The sequence below is a fragment of the Macaca fascicularis genome, chromosome 5 (assembly GCF_037993035.2).
Source record: "Macaca fascicularis isolate 582-1 chromosome 5, T2T-MFA8v1.1".
Classification (NCBI taxonomy): Eukaryota; Metazoa; Chordata; class Mammalia; order Primates; family Cercopithecidae; genus Macaca; species Macaca fascicularis.
The window spans coordinates 111,953,235-111,974,984 of NC_088379.1; the positions used below are offsets into that span (position 1 = coordinate 111,953,235).

General features: G+C 36.3%; 1 protein-coding gene across 7 annotated transcripts in view; it reads right to left on the reverse strand.

Moving 5' to 3' along the window:
• The window catches only part of TBCK (TBC1 domain containing kinase), a 241,420-nt gene that overhangs the window by 206,123 nt on the left and 13,547 nt on the right, over positions 1–21,750 (reverse strand). For 4 of the 7 annotated variants that reach the window (XR_012434997.1, XM_005555619.5, XM_005555620.5 and 1 more), the window contains exon 3: positions 17,830–17,902. The exons of the other annotated variants lie outside the window; for them this stretch is intronic. Coding sequence is in view for 3 of the 4 variants with exons in the window: in XM_005555619.5 (XP_005555676.3) it covers positions 17,830–17,902 (73 nt within the window). In the remaining variant the exon portion in view is untranslated. The remainder of the gene's footprint in view (positions 1–17,829; positions 17,903–21,750) is intronic. 7 annotated transcript variants of the gene reach the window in all.

Sequence of the window (21,750 nt, forward strand, 5' to 3'; positions counted from 1 at the left end):
GGGCTATTTTTAGAAACAGTTTGTCAAAAAGGTAAACATAGAATTACCATTTGACCTAGAAATTCCATTCATATATATATATATATATATATATATATATATGAACTAAAAACAGGTATTCAATCAAATACATATGAATGTTCATGGCAAAATTAGTCATAACAGCCAAAAGGTAGAAACAATCCAAATGTCCATCAACCCATAAATGAATAAACAAACTATGGTACAGACATGCAGTAGAAAATTAGTAATAAAAACAAATGAAGTATTAATACATGCTATAACGGATGAACTTAAAAACTTTATGCTAAGTGAAAGAAGCTGAGCACAAAAAATCACATATTGTATAATTCCATTTATATGAAAAGGTCAGGGTAGGTAAATTCATAGAGGCAGAAAGTGGATTAGTGGTTTCCAGGGGTGGGAAGAGAGAATGGGAGGGACGGCTCATTCTCTTTTGGAGTGATGAAAATGTTCTGGAATTAGATAATGGTGATGGCTGTACAATCTTGTGAAGTGTCTCTTTAAGAGCCACTGAATTTTCCATTTCATAACCATGAATTTTTAACAGGTGAATTACATCTCAATTTTAAGAATTCAAAATCAGCTGAGCATGGTAGCACAGGCCTGTAATCTCAGTGCTTTGGCAGGTCAAGGTGAGAGGATCACTTGAGCCCAGGAATTCAAAACAAGCCTGGGCAACATAGCAAGAGCTCATCTCTATCAAAAAGTTTTAAAGGAGGTGGGTGTGGTGGTATGTGCCTGTAGTGCCAGCTACTTGGGAGGGTGAGGCAGGATTGCTTGAACCCAGGAGGCAGAGGTTGCAGTGAGCTGAGATCGTGCCACTGCACTCCATCCTGGGCAACAGTGAGACTGTCTCCAAAAAAAAAAAAGTTCATTAAACGAAATGGTAAATAATACATAATTAAATGCAAAAGAATTTTTTCTTCATTTCTCAAGGTCTTCAAAGAAACTTTAATGCCAAAAATAGTACAGATATATGGTGAAATTTATAATATATGCAAAAGTAAATATAAAATGTATAACAAAACTATCCAAAAGATGAGAGGAGTAAACAGAAGTATGTCATTATAAGATTCCTATTTTATATGTGAATGGGTATAATTAACTCATAAAACACTATGATAAATTTTAAGGATGCATAATGTAAACTCTATTGCAATGATCCAAAATACAAAATACAGCTAAGAAGCAAAGAAGATAAAAGACAAAATAAAATGAAACAACAAAAAAAACCTCCGAGTCTCTTGTAGCCTAACCCCAAACGCTTATTTAGTTGTAATCCTTCTACCCTCACACTTTATTATTTATTAACTCAGTAGTTTCTGCTCTTCAGAGAATTCCCAATAGGAAATTAGACTAGTTAATTTAATGGATATAGACCTTTTCTGTACCTTTTATGGATATAGACAATACCAAAAAATAAAATTCAAAATGTTCCTTTGAAGTCAGGGCAACTCCTAATTACTAATCTCCTACCTGAGTCAGTTTACTGAAGTTTCCTCACTAGCTGAAGGAATTGATTGAATATAGAAAATATAGTGAGTAAACGAACCCTGTAACAATTCATCACTGAGGTTATACACAGATGATTTTTAAAAATGTTTTTAATTTTTGTGCATATACAGTAGATATAAATATTTATGGGGTATATGATATATTTTGATAAAGGCATACAATGTGTAATAATCATATCAGGATAAATGAGGTATCCATCACCTCAAGCATTTATCCTTTATTTGTATTAGAAACAATCCAATTATACTATATCAGTAATTTTAAGGTGTACAATAAATTATTGTTGACCATAGTCACAATGCTGTGCTATTAAATACCAGATCTTACTCATTCTAATTATGTTTTTGTACTGACTGACCATCCCTATTTCATCTCCATAGCCCCACTACCCTTTCCAGCCTCTGGTAACCATCCTCTCTATCTCCATGAGTTCCAATAAATAGGTGAGAACATGTGAAGTTTGTCTTTCCGTCCCTGGCATATATCATTTAACAAAATGACCTTCAGTTCATTCTATGTGGCTGCAAATGACAATATCTAATTCTTTCTTACAACTGAACAGTACTCCATTGTGTATATGTACCATATTTTCTTTACCCATTCATCTGTTAATGGACAGTTAGGTTGCTTCCAAATCTTGGCTATTGTGAACAGTGCTGCAACAAATATGACAGTGAAGATATCTTTTTGATATACTGATTTCCTTTCTTTTGGGTATATACCCAGCAGGGACTGTTGGATCATAAGGTAGCCTTATTTTTAGTTTTGTTGAAGAACTTCTAAACTGCTCTCCATAGTTATACAAATTTACATTCCACCAATAGTGTAAAAGGTTTCCTTTTCCCCACACCCTTGCCAACATTTATTCTTGTCTCTCTTTTGGATTAAAGCCATTTTAACTGGAGTGAAATGATATCTCAATGCAGTTTTGATTTGCATTTCTCTGATGATAAATGATGTTCAGCCCCTTTTCATAAGCCTGTGTGCCATGTGTATGTCTTCTTGTGAGAAATGTCTACTCAAATCTTTTGCCCATTTTTATTGGAATTATTAGAATTTTTTCCTATAAAGTTATTTGAGCTTCTCATATAATGTAGTTATTAGCCCCTTGTCAGACAGTTTACAAATATTTATTCCCAATTTGTGAGTGTCTCTTCCCTTTTTTTATTGTTTCCTTTTCTATGCAGAAGCTTTTTAACTTGATGTGATGCCATTTGTTCACTTCTGTTTTGATTGTCTATGCTTGTGGGGTATTACACAAGAAATCTTTGCCCAGACCAATGTCCTGGTAGAGAGTTTTCACCAGTGTCTTCTTGCAGTAGTTTCATAGCTTGAAGTCAGATTTAAGCCTTTAATCCACTTTGATTTGAATTTTTGTTTATGTTGAGAGAGAGGTCTAGTTTCATTCTTCTGCATATAGAAATCCAGTTCTCACAGCACCATTTACTGAAAAGACTTTCCTGTCCTCAATTTACGTTCTTGATGCCTTTGGCAAAAATGAATTCATTGTAAATGTAAGGGTGTGTTTCTGGTTTCTATATTGTGTTCCATCAGTATATGTGTCTGTTTTTATGCAAATACCATGCTGTTTTCGTTGCTCTGTAGCATAATTTGAAGTCAGGAAATTTGAATCCTCCAGTTTTATTCTTTTTGCTCATGATAGCTGTTGTTATTCTGGATCTTTTTGGTTCCATATAAGTTTTAGGATTGTTTTTTCTATTTCTGTAAAGAATGCAACTGGTATTTTGATAGAGAATGCATTAATTTGTAGATTGCTTTGGATAGTATGAACATTTTAACAGTACTGATTATTCCAATCCATAAACATGAAATATATTTCCATTTTTGTATCCTCTTTATTTCATCAGTGTTTTATAGTTTTCATTGTAGTGATCTTTCACCTCATGATTAAGATAATTCCTAAGTATTTACTTGTAGCTATTGTAAATGGAATTATTTTCTTGATTTCTTCTTCAGCTTGTTTGCTGTTGGCATATAGAAATGTAACTGATTTTTATCTTTTGATTTTGTATCATGTAACTTCACTGAATTCATTTATCAGTTCTAATCTTTTTTTTTTTTTTTTTTTTGGTGTAGTCTTTAGTTTTCTCCAAATATAAGATCATATTACCTGTCAATAAGGATAATTCAACTTCTTCCTTTCCAGTTCGCACGCCCTTGATTTCTTTCTCTTATCTAATAGTTCTACCTAGGACTTCTAGTACTATGTTGAATAACAGTTGTGAAAGTGCGTATCCTTGCCATGTTCCAGATCTTAGCAAAAAGGCTTTCAGTTTTTCCCCATTCAGTATAAGCTATTAATAGCTGTGGGTCTGTCATATATGGCTATTATTATGTTGCTTCTATCTCTAGTTTGTTAAGGGTTTTTTACCATGAAGGGATATAGAATTTTATTAAAGACTTTTTCAGCATGAACTGAAATGATCATATGGTTTTTGTCCTTCATTCTGTTGATACTATGCATCATGTTAATTGATTTGCATATGTTGAACCATCCTTGCATCCCTGGGATAAATCCCACTTGATCATCATGAATGATCTTTCTAATGTATTGCTTGCTAGTATTCTGTGTGGGAGTTTTGCATCAATGATTATCAGGAATATTGGCCTGTAGTTTTCTTTCTTTGATTTGTCTTTTTCTGGTTTGGGTATCAGGGTAATACTGGACTCACAGACTGAGTTTGGAAGTATTCTTTCCTCCTCTATTTTTCGGAACAGTTTGAGTACAATTGGCACTAATTTTTCTTGAAAAGTTTGGTGGAATTCAGCAGTAAAGTCCTCTGGCCCCGGGCATTTCTTCCGGCCCTGGGCATTTCTTTGCTGGGAGACTTTTTATTACAGCTTCCATCTCATTACTTGTTATAGGTCTGTTCAGGTTTTGGATTTTTTCATGGTTCAATCTTGGTAGGTTGCATGTGTCTAGCAATTTATCAGTTTCTCCTAGATTTTCCAATTTATTGGCATAGAGTTGTTCATAGAAGCCTCTAATGATCTTTTGAATTTCTGTGGTTTCAGTTGTGATGTGTCCTTTCTCATTTCGGATTTTATTATTTAGATCTTCTCTTTTTTGTCTTACTCTAGCTAAAGGTTTGTAAATTTTATCTTTTTTTAAAAAAACAAACTTTTCATTTCACTTTTCTTTTGTATTATTTCATTTGTTTCTATTTCATTTATTTTTACTCTGATCTTTATTATTTTTTTCTTCTACTAACTTTGGGATTGGTTTGCTCTTGCTTTTCTAGTTTTTGAATAAGCATCATCATATTCTTTGATTTTTTTAACTTTTTTGATGTAGATGATTATGGCTGTAAACTTCCCTTTTAATACTGCTTTGGCTATATTCTACAGGTTTTGGTATACTGTGTTTCCATTATCCATTCCATTATTGTTTCAAGAAATTTTTCAGTTTCCTTCTTCATTTCCTTATTGACCCCCGGGATTAGTCTGTTCTCACATTGCTACAAATACCAAGACTGGGTAATTTATAAAGAAAAGAAGTTAGATTGATTCACAATTCTGCATGGCTGGAAAGGCCTCAGGAAACATACAATCATGGCAGAGGGAACCTCTTCACAGGGCAGTAGGAGAGAGAACGCTTTGAAAACAGAGAGAAACACATGACAAGAAACATAGATGGCCTCTAGGAGCTGACAGCATCTCTCAGTCACAGTAATCAAGAAAATAGATCTCTCAGTCCTAAAATTAATTGTGAGGAGCTAAATTCTGCCAACAACCTGAATCAGCTTAGGAAAGAATTCTTTCCCAGAGCCACAAGAAAAGAAATTGAGAGTTCATTCCCTTTAACCATATAATTTTATTTTCTTTTTTTAAATATTTATTTATTTATTTATTTATTATACTTTAAATTTTAGGGTACATGTGCACAACATGCAGGTTTGTTACATATGTATACCTGTGCCATGTTGGTGTGCTGCACCCATCAACTCGTCAGCACCCATCACCCAACAGACACATGAAAAAATGCTCGTCATCACTGGCCATCAAAGAAATGCAAATCAAAACCACAATGAGATACCATCTCACACTAGTTAGAATGGCAATCATTAAAAAGTCAGGAAACAACAGGTGCTGGAGAGGATGTGGAGAAATAGGAACACTTTTACACTGTTGGTGGGATTGTAAACTAGTTCAACCATTATGGAAAACAGTATGGCGATTCCTCAAGGATCTAGAACTAGAAGTACCATATGACCCAGCCATCCCATTACTGGATGTATACCCAAAGGATTATAAATCATGCTGCTATAAAGACACACGCACACGTATGTTCATTGCGGCACTATTCACAATAGCAAAGACTTGGAATCAACCCAGATGTCCATCAGTGACAGACTGGATTAAGAAAATGTGGCACATGTACACCATGGAATACTATGCAGCCATAAAAAAGGATGAGTTTGTGTCCTTTGTAGGGACATGGATGCAGCTGGAAACCATCATTCTCAGCAAACTATCGCAAGAACAGAAAACCAAACACCACATGTTCTCACTCATAGGTGGGAACTGAACAATGAGATTACTTGGACTCGGGAAGGGGAACATCACACACCAGGGCCTATTATGGGGATGGGGGAGAGGGAAGGGATTGCATTGGGAGTTATACCTGATGTAAATGAAGAGTATAATTTTATTTTCAAAAAACATTTCTAGGAATATCATAAAGAAATTCATATTTGTATCACACTTTCACCAAAATTCATTTGTTTGAGAAATAAAATTGTAGCGCATGATTAAAAGAACGATAATAGGGAAACACTCAAACTGCATGACTAACCTAAAAATATAATTAATTCATTCAATAGTCCATTTGACACACATTTACTAAATGGAAATTTTTATACTTACAATTTTAGGAGACAGAATAAATTACAATATGTATGTCAAAAACGTTAATTAGAGAAGATAAACAATTCCTTCCTTAATTCTATAATTGTGGGCAAACAATTACAAGCCTGAAAGGGGGAAAGATGTCTTACTACTAGAGGGTTACAATGTAAGACAGGCATTTGGAGGAGGAAAATATAATTTTCGCTTTGGTTGAGAAGAAGAGTATGAAGGGAAACTGTAAGATGTATTACTTGAAGAAGAAGTGTTGTACATTGTGCTAAAGATTGGAGATAACAGCGTTGGGCAAAAAGACAGTTCAGTTTTTATGGTATATTTCAAAATGTTGGCATTCGCTCTCCTCAACTCAATGTATATTAGGAATAATGAAAAGTAATTGCACAATTTAGGCACACTGGAAATAATAAGAAAGTTAGAGAGTAATATTTAGAGAAGCAGTAGTAGTAATTAGAGTTATTTAATTAGAGAGTTAGATTGAAGTCAGATCCTATGCTAATAAGATGCCTTTTCCTCGGCGGGGAGGGGAAAGGAAATGGAGAACCTCCAAGTGTTTTTGAACACAGAATGGACTGATCTTCAAAAATATTAATATAGCAGAAAAAGTGGGGGGACTGAAGTATGGCTAAAGCCAAGAAGACCAATTAGAACATCACAATGCAATAGTCAAGCTGTTAGTGAAGATTTAAACTAAAGAATGTATAGGACCAGGATATGTGAGAACTATTGCCAAGACTGTATTAACAACACTTGGCAATTAGTAAGATAAAAGGTACAAGAGAGGCAGAAAGCAAAAGTCTGTTGCAAGATAACAAGCCTAAATATAGAGCATCTTTCAGTATTATTTTCCTTCTTCGAACAAAACATGTAAAACAAGAAGAGAAATATAGATCAGTTATATAAATCTCTAATTCACATGACTTCACTACCATAATTTCAAATGCATTTTGAAACTAGGGTCCTTAAAAGTAAAAAGATATGAAAGCCTCAACATCCATCATCAGTTTATATTATAAAATAAGAATATCTAATATCTATTTCTGATTACTACAACCTGTAGCTCATTATTCAACTCTGGACCACATTCCAGAATGTGTCCAAATTCTTTTGAGTATGTCATTCAGTGAGTAGGCAATGTTTTACTAGGGGAAAATAAAACTTAATTTGAGTAAGTCAGATCATGTTTTCCATCAGGCTAGTAAACAGCTGCAGACATAGTCTGCTTCCCATCAAAATCTTCATGTATAACCTCTGCAATACTAATGGTATTCTGGTAAATTTTCAAAACCATAACCCTAAAAATGTGACAAACTACATTTTGTTAAAGGAATATGGCTCTACTGCCCACCCTGCATTCACTTGCAAATTTAACACAATGTGGAAACTACTACAAGTACCAAAACTCTGCTGAATATCTGTCCATGAGCTACATTTGCTGATACTTTTATAGGTTAAGCAAAAGTACATGCTCTGAATAATTCTAACGCAAAAGAGAAATACTTTCCACACAGCACCTAGACTTAAAAGAAAAACAATTTCCTCATGCCTGCTTTGATAGCAGTGATAAAAGTATATTTGTTTTTTAAATATTCTCTGGAAAGCATTTCAAAGAGGAGTTGAGATCTAAATTTCTCCACTTCTTAGTCTCTTGAATCTGGCTTTAGGGTAGCATTAGGTAGATAAACAGGCACTAAATGTGAGATGACTTCAAACAAATCTAAATGCTATACTTTTTTCTTGAAACCTAATCACTACAGGAGTTTAATTTTATAATTCTATGTTTTCAAAAAATAATTGTGATCATTTAACATGAACTGAAGAGAAATGTTGGCAAGAATGAACTCTGGCACAGATAACATAAAAGCCACTGGAAAGACAGCAGCTGTCTCAAAATTAATTCCTTATATTAAAGCCTGAATGGATTCTAAAGAAAATGTTGAATATTTTTCTCCTTTAAGGTTAGCCAACTAGCCACACAAAAAACATTACTCTATAAAATACTAACCTGGTAACACCTCATAACACAAACTTACGTTCTGCTTTTATAATATAAATTCTCAAAAGGGTTTTACGGCCATTAATACTAAGAAAGAATGCTTGATTTTCTAGTGAGATCTGGAGCTTCAAGACAGGCTTAAGTTGTAGTAGCAAATTACTACTATGACATTTTAGTATAATATTGTTTAGTTCAATATTAAATCAGTCATGAAAAAAAGTCAGCAAATTGACACAGACTCTTCTCTAAGTTCCTAGTTTTCATTCCCCAATCCCTGTCCCACCAAAGATTTAAAATTTTTATCAAATATTTAAAATGTTCTTCAAAATATATATCAAGTAAGATATATGCCTTGAATGATGCTTACGTTTAGAAAATCAACTGCAAATTATGACCAGACAACTGGCAGCTTATGGTTTTGCAACAGTTATAGACAGAGGAATAAGTAAAAATCACAAATGTCAAATTGCAAACCCATCTAAATAGGTTTCCTGTTTACATCAGCCCTTCTTGCAGGTGCAGGTGCTTACTTTTGGAAGTAAAGGAAAGAACTAATTTATAAACCTTAAGAACATCTTCTCACTTTCATAAACAGGTCACAGAATTAATTAAAATTGCAGCACAGCAACTCTACACATATACCTGCACTGTTATTGGAGACTAATGTAATCCAAATATGTGCAAAAGTCAAATAGTTCTCAGCAAAACTAATTTAGATGGATGGACCAGATAACAACTTGGAACTGAACCTAAAAGAATCATTCCTACTAAAAGGCAGTAAGTATTGAATGTTATATTCCAAAATGTACAAAGAAAATACTGACTTTTAGTCTATTACCAGAATAATTTAAAAATAGTACTTTATTTACACAAATGCTTAAATACATCTCACTGGAAAAAATGGAAAGACCTATTAAGGCTACTATATGTTCTATTTAAAATAAATATAGAAAATGTAAATGGCATAAAAGATCATATAAATTTTACATTTAATCCTACTTGTGTTCACATACATCCTCAAAGAATGTGCTTCCATCTATAGTATTTTATCCTCATGAAGACAAATGCAAAAGCACTGAAGAAACTACTGATGTTCATTGCTACAAGATTTGCCATCTTTCAAAGAAAGATAAAAAATGGTAAGCACAGAAATGCAGAACTTTTCATGAGCTAATGATTTAATCACACTGGCAAAGCAATATTGATTGTATCCTTATATAATACAATTCAGAGTTCAAAAACATTTTTAAAAAGGCTGGGGGGTGGTGGCTCATGCCTGTGCCTGTAATCCCAACATCTGGGAGGCTAAGGCAAGAGGATTACTTGGGTTCAAGACCAGCCTAGGCAACATAATGAAACCCCTGTCTATACAAAAAATAAAAAAACAGCCAGGTATGGTGATGCACACCTGTGATCCTAGCTACTAGGGTGGTTGAGGTGGAAGGATCACTTGAGTCCAGGAGGTCAAGGCTGCAGTAAGCAGTCATCGCACTATTGCACTCCAGCAGCCTGGGTGACAGAGCGAGAACCTGTCTCAAAAAAAAAAAGGTGGGGCAGTGGGGTGGAATGGAGTTGAGGTAAAACAATGAAAATGGAAATTTATCTTTTGAATCACCAACTTCTTTCGCCTCAGTTCCGTTCCTTTACCAAGTAAAAGAAGGACCATATACAGGCAAAGGGAGAAATGTGGAGATAAGAGACTACCATCCTAATGACCAGAGGACTGCTCTCATTGTGGTTTATGGGGTCCTCTGGAACTTCAGGGTGTTCCAGAACTTTTAGGAGCACAAGACCATGGATAACATCAATTTTCAGGATGTACAGCAATTCTGATGATAGCCACGTCCATAAAGACCCTATTTGACCTGTGGGACTTCTGGATATTCCCTTAATACTCTACCCCCTATTCTTAGTGTATACTCCTTCCTTTTTTCTACCCCAAATACTTTAAACAAATATGAACAATTTTAAGAACTCTAGCTATTTTTCAGTTAGCATTAATATTGATTTAGCATGTCACTCCTGTTTTGTAGGAGTGTTTTCTGAAAAGTACTTGTATGGTTTCTAAGACATTTGTGGTAGCCAGGCTCCATGATGGCCCCCAATGAGCCATGACTCATGAAATTCACATGTGCATTCTTGAGTAATCCTCTCCAACACAGAAAACAGTTAATGGCTGACCTGTGTAAGCTAATAGGATATTGCATTGCAGGAATAACAGTGTGTGTTTGTTAACACTAGGTCACCAAAGGAACTGTAGCTTCCACCTTGTTTTCTTTCCTTAGATTGTTCACTCTGAGATTGTTCACTTCTGAGAGAAGTCAACTACCATGCTTGGAGCATATCAAGAGGCCTGTGGAAAGGCCCTCAATGTAGAAAAGAATTAAGCCTCTTGTCAACAACTAGCACCTTCTTTATAAGTAAACCATCTTAGAAACAGATCACTCAACTCCAGTAAAGCTTTTATAACAAACGACTGTAGGTCCAGCTGTTATCTTGACTGAAACCTTGTGAGACCTTGAGTTAGAACCATCTAGTTATGTTATTCCTACGTCCTGACCCAAAAAAATTATATGAGATAATAAATTTTTACTGTTGTTTTAAGCCACAAAGTGTTGAGGTAACTTGTTAAGCAATAACTAATTCATACTATTTCTTCTAAAAACCAAAAAATACAAAAAAGTCAGTGGCTCAGACATCTTCATTAACAATACAATACTATTTTTCTATGAGGGATTGAGAACTCAAGCCAAGTGAATAACTCAACAACCTTTAAAAAAAAAAAAAAATTAAGGTCTGTAATCCCAGAACTTTGGGAGGCCAAGGTGGGAGGACTGCCTGAGCTCAGGAGTTCGCGACCAGCCTGGGCAACACAGTGAAACCCTGTCTGTACTAAAATACAAAAAATCAGCTGGGTGTGGTGGTGTATGTCTGTAGTCCCAGCTACTCAGTAGGCTGAGGCAGAAGAATCGCTTGAACCTGGGAGGCAGAGCTTGCAGTGAGCTGAGATCGCACCACCGCACTCCAGCCAGGGCAGCAACGCAAGACTCTGTCTCAAAAAAAAAAAATTAAATTAAATTAACATATAATTTACATAGGTAAAATGCATACATTTTCAGTACATATTTCATTTAGTTATGACACACATACACCATATAAGTAACATCTGATCAAGATATAAAAATTTTCATCCCCTTAAAAAGTTCCCTCAAGGCCATTTTGAACCAGTTCTTGAATTACCCCTTACTCTCTAACAGAATAAAGCACTGTTTTTCTATCGCTGTAGATAAATACTGATAATCTTCTATGTCTGGCTTCTTTAACTCAGCATAATATTTATAAGGTTAATCCACATATTGTATGTACCAGTAGCTCTTTCTTTTTCATTGTTGATTAACATACAGGTTGAGCATCCCTAATCTGAAAATCTGCAATCCAAAATGTTCCAAAATCCAACACTTTTTGAGTAACAATGTGACACCACAAGTGGAAAATTCCACACATAAGTATTCAGTGCAAACTTTGCTTCATGCACAAAATTATTTAAAATAATACCTAAAATTACACTCAAGCTATGTGTATAAGCTATCATTTAAACATAAATGAAGTTCGTGTTTACACTTCAGTCCCATCTACAACACAGCTCACTATGTAAATGCAAATACTCCAAAACCTGGGGAAAACAAATCCTAAATCCGAAACACCTCTGGTCCCAGATATTATGGATAAAGAATTCTCAACCTGTACCATGTTTATGCATTCTCTTGTCGATGGACATTTGAGTTCTACCCAATTTAGAGCTATAATGAAGAATGTTTCTGGGAACATTCTTATGCAAATCTTTTTGCATAGGTGGACATGTATTTTTCTGTTCTCTTGGATAAACACCTAGACAGAGCTTGGACTAGAGTGAGGTAAATAAAGTACTATAGTACAAAACTTAAGGAGGCCTTATGCCTAGGACTGGAATTGCTGGATCATAAAATAGATGTTTCTATAATAATTTAACCTTTTTTATAGCACTGAAGTTTTAAATGTAGACTTGCCATAGGTTCTTCTGTCAAGAAATCTACCATTTAAATAAAGAGCAATAGTAGGCTAAGATATTAGTCTACTAAAATATAACAAATTACATTTATAAAGACAATTGATCAGCCAGGCATGGTGGCTCACGCCTGTAATACCTGCACTTTGGGAGGCTGAGGCGGGCAGATCATGAAGTCAGGAGTTTGAGACCAGCCTGGCCAATATGGTGAAACCCCGTCTCTACTAAAAATGCAAAAATTACCCGGGCATGATGGGGCATGCCGGTAGTCCTAGCTGCTCGGGAGGCTGAGGCAGAAGAATCACTTGAACCCGGGAGGCGGAGGTTGCAGTGAGCTGAGATTGTGCCACTGCACACCAGCCTGGGTGACAGAGCAAGACTCTGTCTCAAAAAAAAAAAAAAAAAAAAAAAGAAAGAAAAAAAAAAGACAATTGATCAATGTATTATCAGATATGATGCATACTAAATAAAACATTAAGTTGAGAATAACTTGTTTCACAATGATCTCTTGATCAGTAAAACTCCTTATTCTACAGATAAGGAAAATGACTAAGAGACTTGTCCAAGGTTGCCTAACTAGTAAGGGCATATTGCATCATACACATTGCATTGTAAATGCATATTTTCATCTTACATGTTGCATTGTAAATCTTTACACAAATTTAACCCAGCCTCAACTAAAATATTTTTTCTTACCTACAGTTGTGGGCATAATTGGTTTTCAATTTTAACATCAACTACCTTTAAAGAAAATTGCTTTTTAGCAGCAGGGGCCTGAAGTTAAAGTGTAAATTTGAACTAGTGAGCAATGAATAATATATTTATTTATTTATTTATTTAGAGATGGAGTTTCATTCTGTTGCCCAGGCTGGAATGCAGTGGTGAGATCTTGGCTTACTGCAAGCTCCGCCTCCCGGGTTCACGTAATTCTCCTGCCTCAGCCTCCTGAGTAGCTGGGACTACAGGTGCCAGCCACCACACCTGGCTAATTTTTTGTATTTTTAGTAGAGACAAGGTTTCACCGTGTTAATGAGGATGGTCTCAATCTCCTGACCTCATGATCCACTAGCCTGGCCTCCCAAAGTGCTGGGATCACAGGTGTGAGCCACCGCACTTGGCCAAGGGCATGTACTTTAATGAGGTTGATAATTTTAATCATATCCTGCAAAACATTATTAAGTTCAGGTGACATTTTTCAGCTAGCCGGCATTTCTCTATGGATGACACAGTGCATAGACTCACATTTAGAAGCAACCTTTTTGACCTGTGAAGTGAAACTAGAAAGCCGTCCAGTCATGGCAGCCACTATGTCTGTGCATATACTGACGTAAAGTGACCAATTCAGTTTTTCTGATATTTAATCATTCAAAGACTTGAATAGTTCTGCAGCTGTGGTGTTTGTTGACAACAAAAGTGCACATAACATATCCTCATGCATATCCTCCTGAAAAATATATTGCACAAAAGCAAGCATTGTTGCATTGTTGTCAACATCGGTCAACTCATCAACCTGGATTGTGTACCATGGTGACTCATTAATTCTAGCAATTGTGCCTCAGTATTCTCTGTTATTTCATCAGTTTGTCTAGTTATGGTGCTAGCTGAAAGAGGAACACGTGCTACCTTTTGAACGGCATCCTCTCCTAAAAGGTCATGACAGATGTCCTTAGCAGCAGGCAGTATCAAATCTTCACCGATAGTAAAGGGCTTCTTAGCTATGTGGTTAGTCGCTAAGAATGATGCTCTTAGTGTCAATACATTTGATGAAGTAGTGGCTTTCTATAATTACTTCTATTCTTTATGTTCATGTTTTTTTCTTTTGAAAAACTCCAAAGACTTGTCTTTTAATACAGGCTGCTTCGTCTTCATGTGGCAAAGCAGTTTTGAAGGTTTTATGGCTTCATTGGATAGCTGGTCGCCACATATACAAAGCAGACTTGGAGAATGTGAATCACCTGTTGCAATGAACCTATAATTTAAGTAGGACTGTTGGTATTTTCTTTTAAATGAAGCTTCTTTTTGCTGGCAGTCTTAGAGTCTTCTGCTGTTTCATCATTGAGTCTTTCCCCCTTTTTAAAGAAGGTCTCCAGTGATGTTTGGTTTTTACTCATTGTGACTGGGGTTAGCTTGTAGGCTTATCAAAACTGTGACTGAGACAAGTGTGCCGTGCAGGAAGGAGGTGCAGATAGAAGTGATAAATAAAATAATGGGCAGGCCATGTGCAGACTGAAATGAATGTTGCATTTTGACTTAAAGCCTACCACCAGATGCAGCTGTACAACTGAAGTACATCAACTCACTTGCCACTCTAAAGCCTGCCACCAGATACAGCTTAACTGTCACTTGCTTCTCACTGACAGGGTTTTGATTAATCCGCAAGTAATTGATTTATTATGGTCTCTGTGCAATCAAACCTCTGTATTAATGTTAATCTGTATTTGCAGCCACTCCCCAGCACTAGCTTCGCTGCCTCTGCTCCACCTTAGATGATCAGGCATTAGATTCTCATAAGGAGCCCACAACCCTGATCATTCACATGCATGGTTCACAGTAGGGTTCGTGCTCCTATGAATATCAGTGCTGCTGCTGATCTGACAGGAGGCAGAGAGCTCAGGTGGTAATGCAGCGATGGGGAGAAACTGTAAACCCAGATGGAGCTTTGCTGGCTTGCCTGCTGCTCACCTCTTGCTGTGTAGTCCTAGGTACAGGGCCTAGGACTAGTCTGTGGTCTGGGGTTTGAGAAACCCTGATGTACACTATAGCCTTACATCCTTCTTTAGAAAAGTCTAATATGACTATAGGTAAGAATAACTTTTATATGTATTTAGAAATAGTTTAACCTTATTTAATAAATGTGTTTTTATAGTTATAATTTTTATAATGTCACCAATCTTTGATTTTTATTTAAAAGAATATATTATTCCGGCCGGGCGCGGTGGCTCATGCCTGTAATCCCAACATTTTGGGAGGCCGAGGCGGGTGGATCACGAGGTCAGGAGATCGAGACCATCCTGGCGAACACGGTGAAACCCCGTCTCTACTAAAAATACAAAAAAATTAGCCAGGCGTGGTGGTGGGTGCCTGTAGTCCCAGCTACTCGGGCGACAGAGCAAGACTCCGTCTCAAAAAAAAAAAAAAAAAGTGCATGCCCTTAACTCACATCTGTTCACTCAGCTCTGTAAGGAGATGGACACAGAGTACACACGTCTTCTCTTAAACACAGAAGTTGATGGCTTTCTAAAGGTGAATCGCTGGCCAGAGTTTTGAGTTATGAGAGCTGCTCCAGAGATTTCTTTTAGAAAAATAGTCACCACTGGCAGCACATTTCAGTGACAAAGAATGGGTCAAAAAGCTTGCCTCCTTGTGTGATATATTCAACCTGCTCAACAAACTCAATCTGTCACTTCAGGAGAGAACAACTGTGTTCAAGTCCACAGATAAAGTGGCCGCATTTAAAGCTAAACTGGAATTATGGGGGTGGTGAGTGAACACTGGGATTTCTGACATGTTTCAAACATTAGCAGAGATTTTGAAAGAGGTTGAGCCACGGCCTTCTTTCTCCCAACTGGTGCAGGATCACTTATCTCAGCTTTCAAAAGAGTTTAAACATTACTTCCCAACCACAAAGGACCCTTGAACTGGGAAGGAATAGATCCGCAAGCCATTTGTGAATAAGCCAGGTGAATTGACTTCATCTGTGCTAGAAGAGGATCAACTCGACAATATCAAATCTCCATACATTCTAGATTAAAATCAAGACAGAATATCCCGAGACTGGCACAAAAGCACTGAAAAGCCTGCTTCCATTTCCAACATCCTATCTTTGTGAAGCAGGGTTTTCTGCAGTGACAGCAAACCAAACCAAAACGAGATTACAGAGCAGACTGAACATAAGCAACAGACTTTGGGTGTCACTGTCTCCCATTACCCCCAGATAGAACCTTCTAGATGCAGGAAAGCAAGCTCAGGGCTCCCACTAAGTCTACATTATGGTGAGTTGTATAATTACTTCATTACATATTACAATAGAATAAAAATAGTAATAAAGTAGACGATAAACGTAATGCACTTGAATCATCCTGAAATCATCCCTCCACCCTCCATCCATGGAAAACCTGTCTTTCACAAAACCGGTCCCTGGTGCCAAAAAGGTTGGGGACTGCTGGTATATACATGGTATCTGCATTTTTCATTCCAGAGGCCACCAAAAACCAAATCATTTAAAAGAGCAATAATAGCACTTTTATTCAATTTATTTGTCTTGCTTCTATCAAATTACTACCAATTATTAAGATAAATATTTTTCTTTCCTTGAAAAAGATTTTTCATCTAGAATATTGTGGTAATGGAAAGCTATTAACTAATCAGAGTAACAATATTTTTCAAAACTAGGATGGATAATTATAATTCTATAAACACTCATGGCAAGATATTTTATTGGTTTAATACAATGTGATTTATACATTAAAAAAGATTTTTGATAATTTTAAGGTCACTTCAGAAAATCTGTGAAGAAGTTAATTTAATAGTATATTTGTAATAAAAGTTTAGACCACATACTTTCCTTGCCAAGAGAGTAAATTTATTGAGTCTTTGCAACAATTGCATTTAAACTGTATCATTAAATTATATCTAAGCTATGATTAGTATTTCTCCCTACTCTTCAATGTGACCTTTATTTAACACAGTTCACTGTGTGCCTAGGAATACAAGTATCCTATTTGAAGTTACCAGGTGTTCCTTTCAGGAAAATAATCCTTTTTTTTTTTTTTTTTTTTTTTTTTTTTTTTTTTTTTGAGATGGAGTCTCACTCTGTTGCCCAGGCTGGAGTGCAGTGGTGCATCTCGGCTCACCACAACCTCCGCTCCCCTGGTTCAAGCAATTCTCCTGCCTCAGCATCCCAGGTAGCTGGGACTACAGGCATGCACCACCATGCCCAGTGCGGTGGCTCATGCCTGGAATCCCAGCGCTTTGGGAGGCTGAAGTGGGTGGATCACAAGGTCAAGGGTTTGAGACCAGCCTGGCCAAAAGAGTGAAGCTCCTCTCTACTAAAAATACAGGAAAATAATCTTAATCCCAGCTACTGAAATGCTTAGTACTAAGAAGTTTCAAATGTTCATATATCCCCTTTTGAAGTATTTTTTTGAAATATTTCAGAGAATGCCTACCTCACAAAAGATGAACACTGGACTATGTTAACATTGAATTCCTAGGTAATCTGTAAATTAAATTTTCTCAAATGAAAATTTGCACCTACATTTATCATTAAGTAACAAAAGAAACCAAAACCCTGCAGTTTAAACAAAACGCATTTTTGTTGGCCAAGTTCTGCTTTTCATTTAATTGTTCTGATACTCTACAGTACCTCACAGGTTTCCTTTCTCGAAGTAAGTCTTCCAGACTACGTTCACAATGTTCAGCCACGACCACTAGTCGTTCTGAGTAAAACAAAGCAAACCCATGTTATATTTTATCAATATGACATGTTAAAAACAAAATAATATTCTCCACTGATGACATTAACATATAACACCCATAACAATATTTTAAAAGAGCTTTTCAAACTCTATATTAACTACATTATTACCAAGTATACAGGATAATAAACATCTAATAAAACAATAACTTTTTTTTATCTTGTATTTTTCTTCCGCTAGAGTTTTTCTTATGTCCATCAGGGAAAACAGGCGTAAAGACTGTCCTTGGGGAAAAAATAACTCACCCTTCTTCTGACACAGATTGGAAGAAAGAAGTAAAAGATTAGATTAATATATAAAGAATTTTGAAAGAAGGGGAAAGTAAGGAGTTAGGTACAGATTGCCTGACACTCTGGTTTTAAACACACATCTTTGAAATTGCATTCAGAAACTTGGAAAAAAGTAGAAATGATCCAAATCATAACTACAGAGAAAGAAAATCAACCTAGAATTATTGTTAACCCTTGAACAACGCAGGGGTTTCTTAAAGGTGCCAACCCCCTACACAGTCAAAAATCACCTATAACTTTTGACTCTCCCAAAACTTAACTACTAATTGCCTACTCTTGACTGGAAGCCTTATTGACAACACATAAATAGAATAGTATCTACATTTATTTTATGTATTAATGACACACCTTTTTATGTTTTTTCTATATTTCTAGGCTACATGGTTCATCAATGAGTTTTTTCAAATTGTCAAAAATGTCCAAAGAATTTTCCAATATAAATTCACTGGAAAAAAAAATCTGCATATTTAAGTGGATGTGTGCATCCAAACCCATGTTGTTCAAGGGTCAACTGTAGTTTGTAACATCATAGGGTCTGCTGAGATTAAATAATACAAAACAGTGGTAGACATGATCAACATTATGATGTCATTTTTATTTTCCCACAGATCAACTGATCAAGATGGCACAGTTCTAAGGGCTAGTCCATACTTTTTTTTGCCTCATCCATTATCCCAAGTCAGTAACATGATGTTTGACAATGAATCTAAGAGGAATAAAAGAAAAGTACAACTGGGTTTCCAAGCTTTTGGGGATTTGACAAGGTTATTTGAGGAGTTTGGTTCAAAAGAAGTTGGAGTGTTGTCAGTATCTATGCAAAATGGATTCTAAGTAAAATAAGGAAGAAGTTTAACACAAAACACAATGACAGACTGAGACTAGATAAAGTAAAGGTGCAAAGAAACTAGGAATAATGATAACTGTAAAATGAAAATTTGGTGAAAGTGAAAAAGTAGCCAAGGTAGAAAAAAGAGACAGAAGAAGATGGGAAAGAGGGAGTTCAGAGTAAGAAATCTAGTATATAAAATAGTTCAGTAATGACTGGATTAAGGTATGGTCTTGAATAGGGGAAGGAGAGATGGACAATTGTGTTCAGGCAGACATGTCAAGTGTCGGAGCAAAGTATTATCTTGGATCATATCTAAGTTTACTCTGTCTAGCAAAATGGGATTATACAGAATGATCTGAAACACAAAAATTAAAAATGCTATATATGAATATTATCATTTTCGGATAAAAGATTCCAATCGTAGAGGAATAGGAATAAAATGAAATAGCAAATGATGAAACTAGAGAGGGAGGTGAACAGGAATATTTAACAGGAATTTAAAGAAAATTAAATTTAAAAGAACATTTAACGAGAAAAAAAGAAAAAGAAAAAGGAAAGGAAACCATGAAATAAAAGGTCAAGTTATTTACTTAATAAAGAAAAGAGTATGCAAAGGTAAGCTCCAAGCAATTTAGTACAATGGTAAAATTCCAGAAGAAAAAAGCTGTCAACCTTATCAGAAAACCAAAACAAGAAGCTGCATTCCTTTGCTTTTCATCTTACCACGTTTTGTACATTTTCGTTTTTTTTTTTTTTTTTTTTTGAGACGGAGTCTCACGCTGTTGCCCAGGCTGGAGTGCAGTGGCGCGATCTCCGCTCACTGCAAGCTCCGCCTCCCGGGTTCCCGCCATTCTCCTGCCTCAGCCTCCTGAGTAGCTGGGACTACAGGCGCCCGCCACCGCGCCCGGCTAATTTTTTGTATTTTTAGTAGAGACGGGGTTTCACTGTGGTCTCGATCTCCTGACCTTGTGATCCGCCCGCCTCGGCCTCCCAAAGTGCTGGGATTACAGGCTTGAGCCACCGCGCCCGGCCCTTGTACATTTTCCTTACATTTATCTGGCTCCCTCCCCTCAGTATCCTCTGTAAATCTTTACCTCTTCTACCCAAATTGAAATGCTACCAGTTTCTCCACCTTTGATTCAGGGTCTTTTTCCTGTTTTCTCATCTATTCCCAAGGCTGAAAAACTCTGAGATTTTATTGCAAGCCCAACACTCTCTTCTGAACTGCAGGCTTTTATAGCCCATATTACAGGATTTTAATATAAAAGTCACGTGAAACTCAAGAGAACCAAAACTCAACTTATAATTTACTGTTAAAGTCTGTCCCCTTTAATACTATTTCAGTCAATGATATCACTATCCAGTCAACTGCTCTAGCTAGAAACTAAACAGTAATCTCCCCTTCTCAAATCTAAATAAACAGAGGGCTGCTATTTTTATCTCTCAAATATTTCTAGAATCTATATAGTTTGCTCCATCTGCCACAATCTGGGCCCAGCCAGCATCATCTCATTAGAGAACTACAACAATCTTTTAACTGATCTTCTCACATTAATTCTTATTTCTTTCCAACATATTTTCACACTAAAGCCCAAGTGATAAAATCATAAGAAGTCTGAATATGGAACTCCCTCTCTAGCTTCATCTATGTTATTTTATCTTAGTTTACCAACTTCCATCACACTGATCTTCCTTCTGGCTTTCTGCCTTAGGGCACTTACACATGGGTTCTTACTGCCTCAAATGATCTTTCCCACATAGTCGTAAAGAGTATAGACTATTTCGTCTGGGATCAAATCCCAGTTTTACTACTAATTAACTATGTGACCTCAGGGAAATTTTCTAACCTCTCTATGACAGTTTTTTTTCTGTAAGATGAAGAGAAGAATAGCCACCTACCTCACAGGGTTGTTGTGAGGTTGAAAAGAGTTAATATATAATAAAAGCCTAGAATAGTGTCTGGCACATAACAAGCACTAGCTAATTGTTAGCTTTTATTATTATTCATTATTCAGGGCTCAGTTAAATGTGACTTCCTCAAGGGACACTTTTCTGGACCTCCCAACATTGATTTGCTCTCCTACAACATACTCTATTCCACATTTTAATTTTCTTTCGTAGCACTTGTTTCAACTCTAATAATTTGTATGCATTTTTATTTTGGTCCAGCCAGCATCATCAATAACTCCAACTTATTCATGGTTTTACTTTCTGCAGTTTCCAAAAATTTTAAATGGAATATTCTAGAAATAAACCATTTCTAAGTTTTAAATTGCATGCCATTCTGAGTAGCATAATGAAATCTCTCACCAGCAATTAATATATGCCAAAAAGAAGACGTGGCCAGGTGTGGTGGCTCACGCTTGTAATCCCAGCACTTTGGGAGGCCGAAGTGGGCGGATCACGAGGTCAGGAAACCACCCTGGCTAACATGGTGAAATCTCATCTCTACTAAAAATACAAAAAAAATAAAAATAAATTAGCCAGGCGTGGTGGCAGGCACCTGTAGTCCCAGCTACAGGCTGAGGCAGGAGAATGGCGTGAACCTGGGAGGCGGAGCTTGCAGTGAGCCAAGATCACGCCACTGCACTCCAGCCTGGGCAACACAGTGAGACTCCGTCTTAAAAACAACAACAACAAAAAGAAGATGTAAAGTGTTTCCTTCAAGTGAAAAGGTGAAAGTTCTCAAC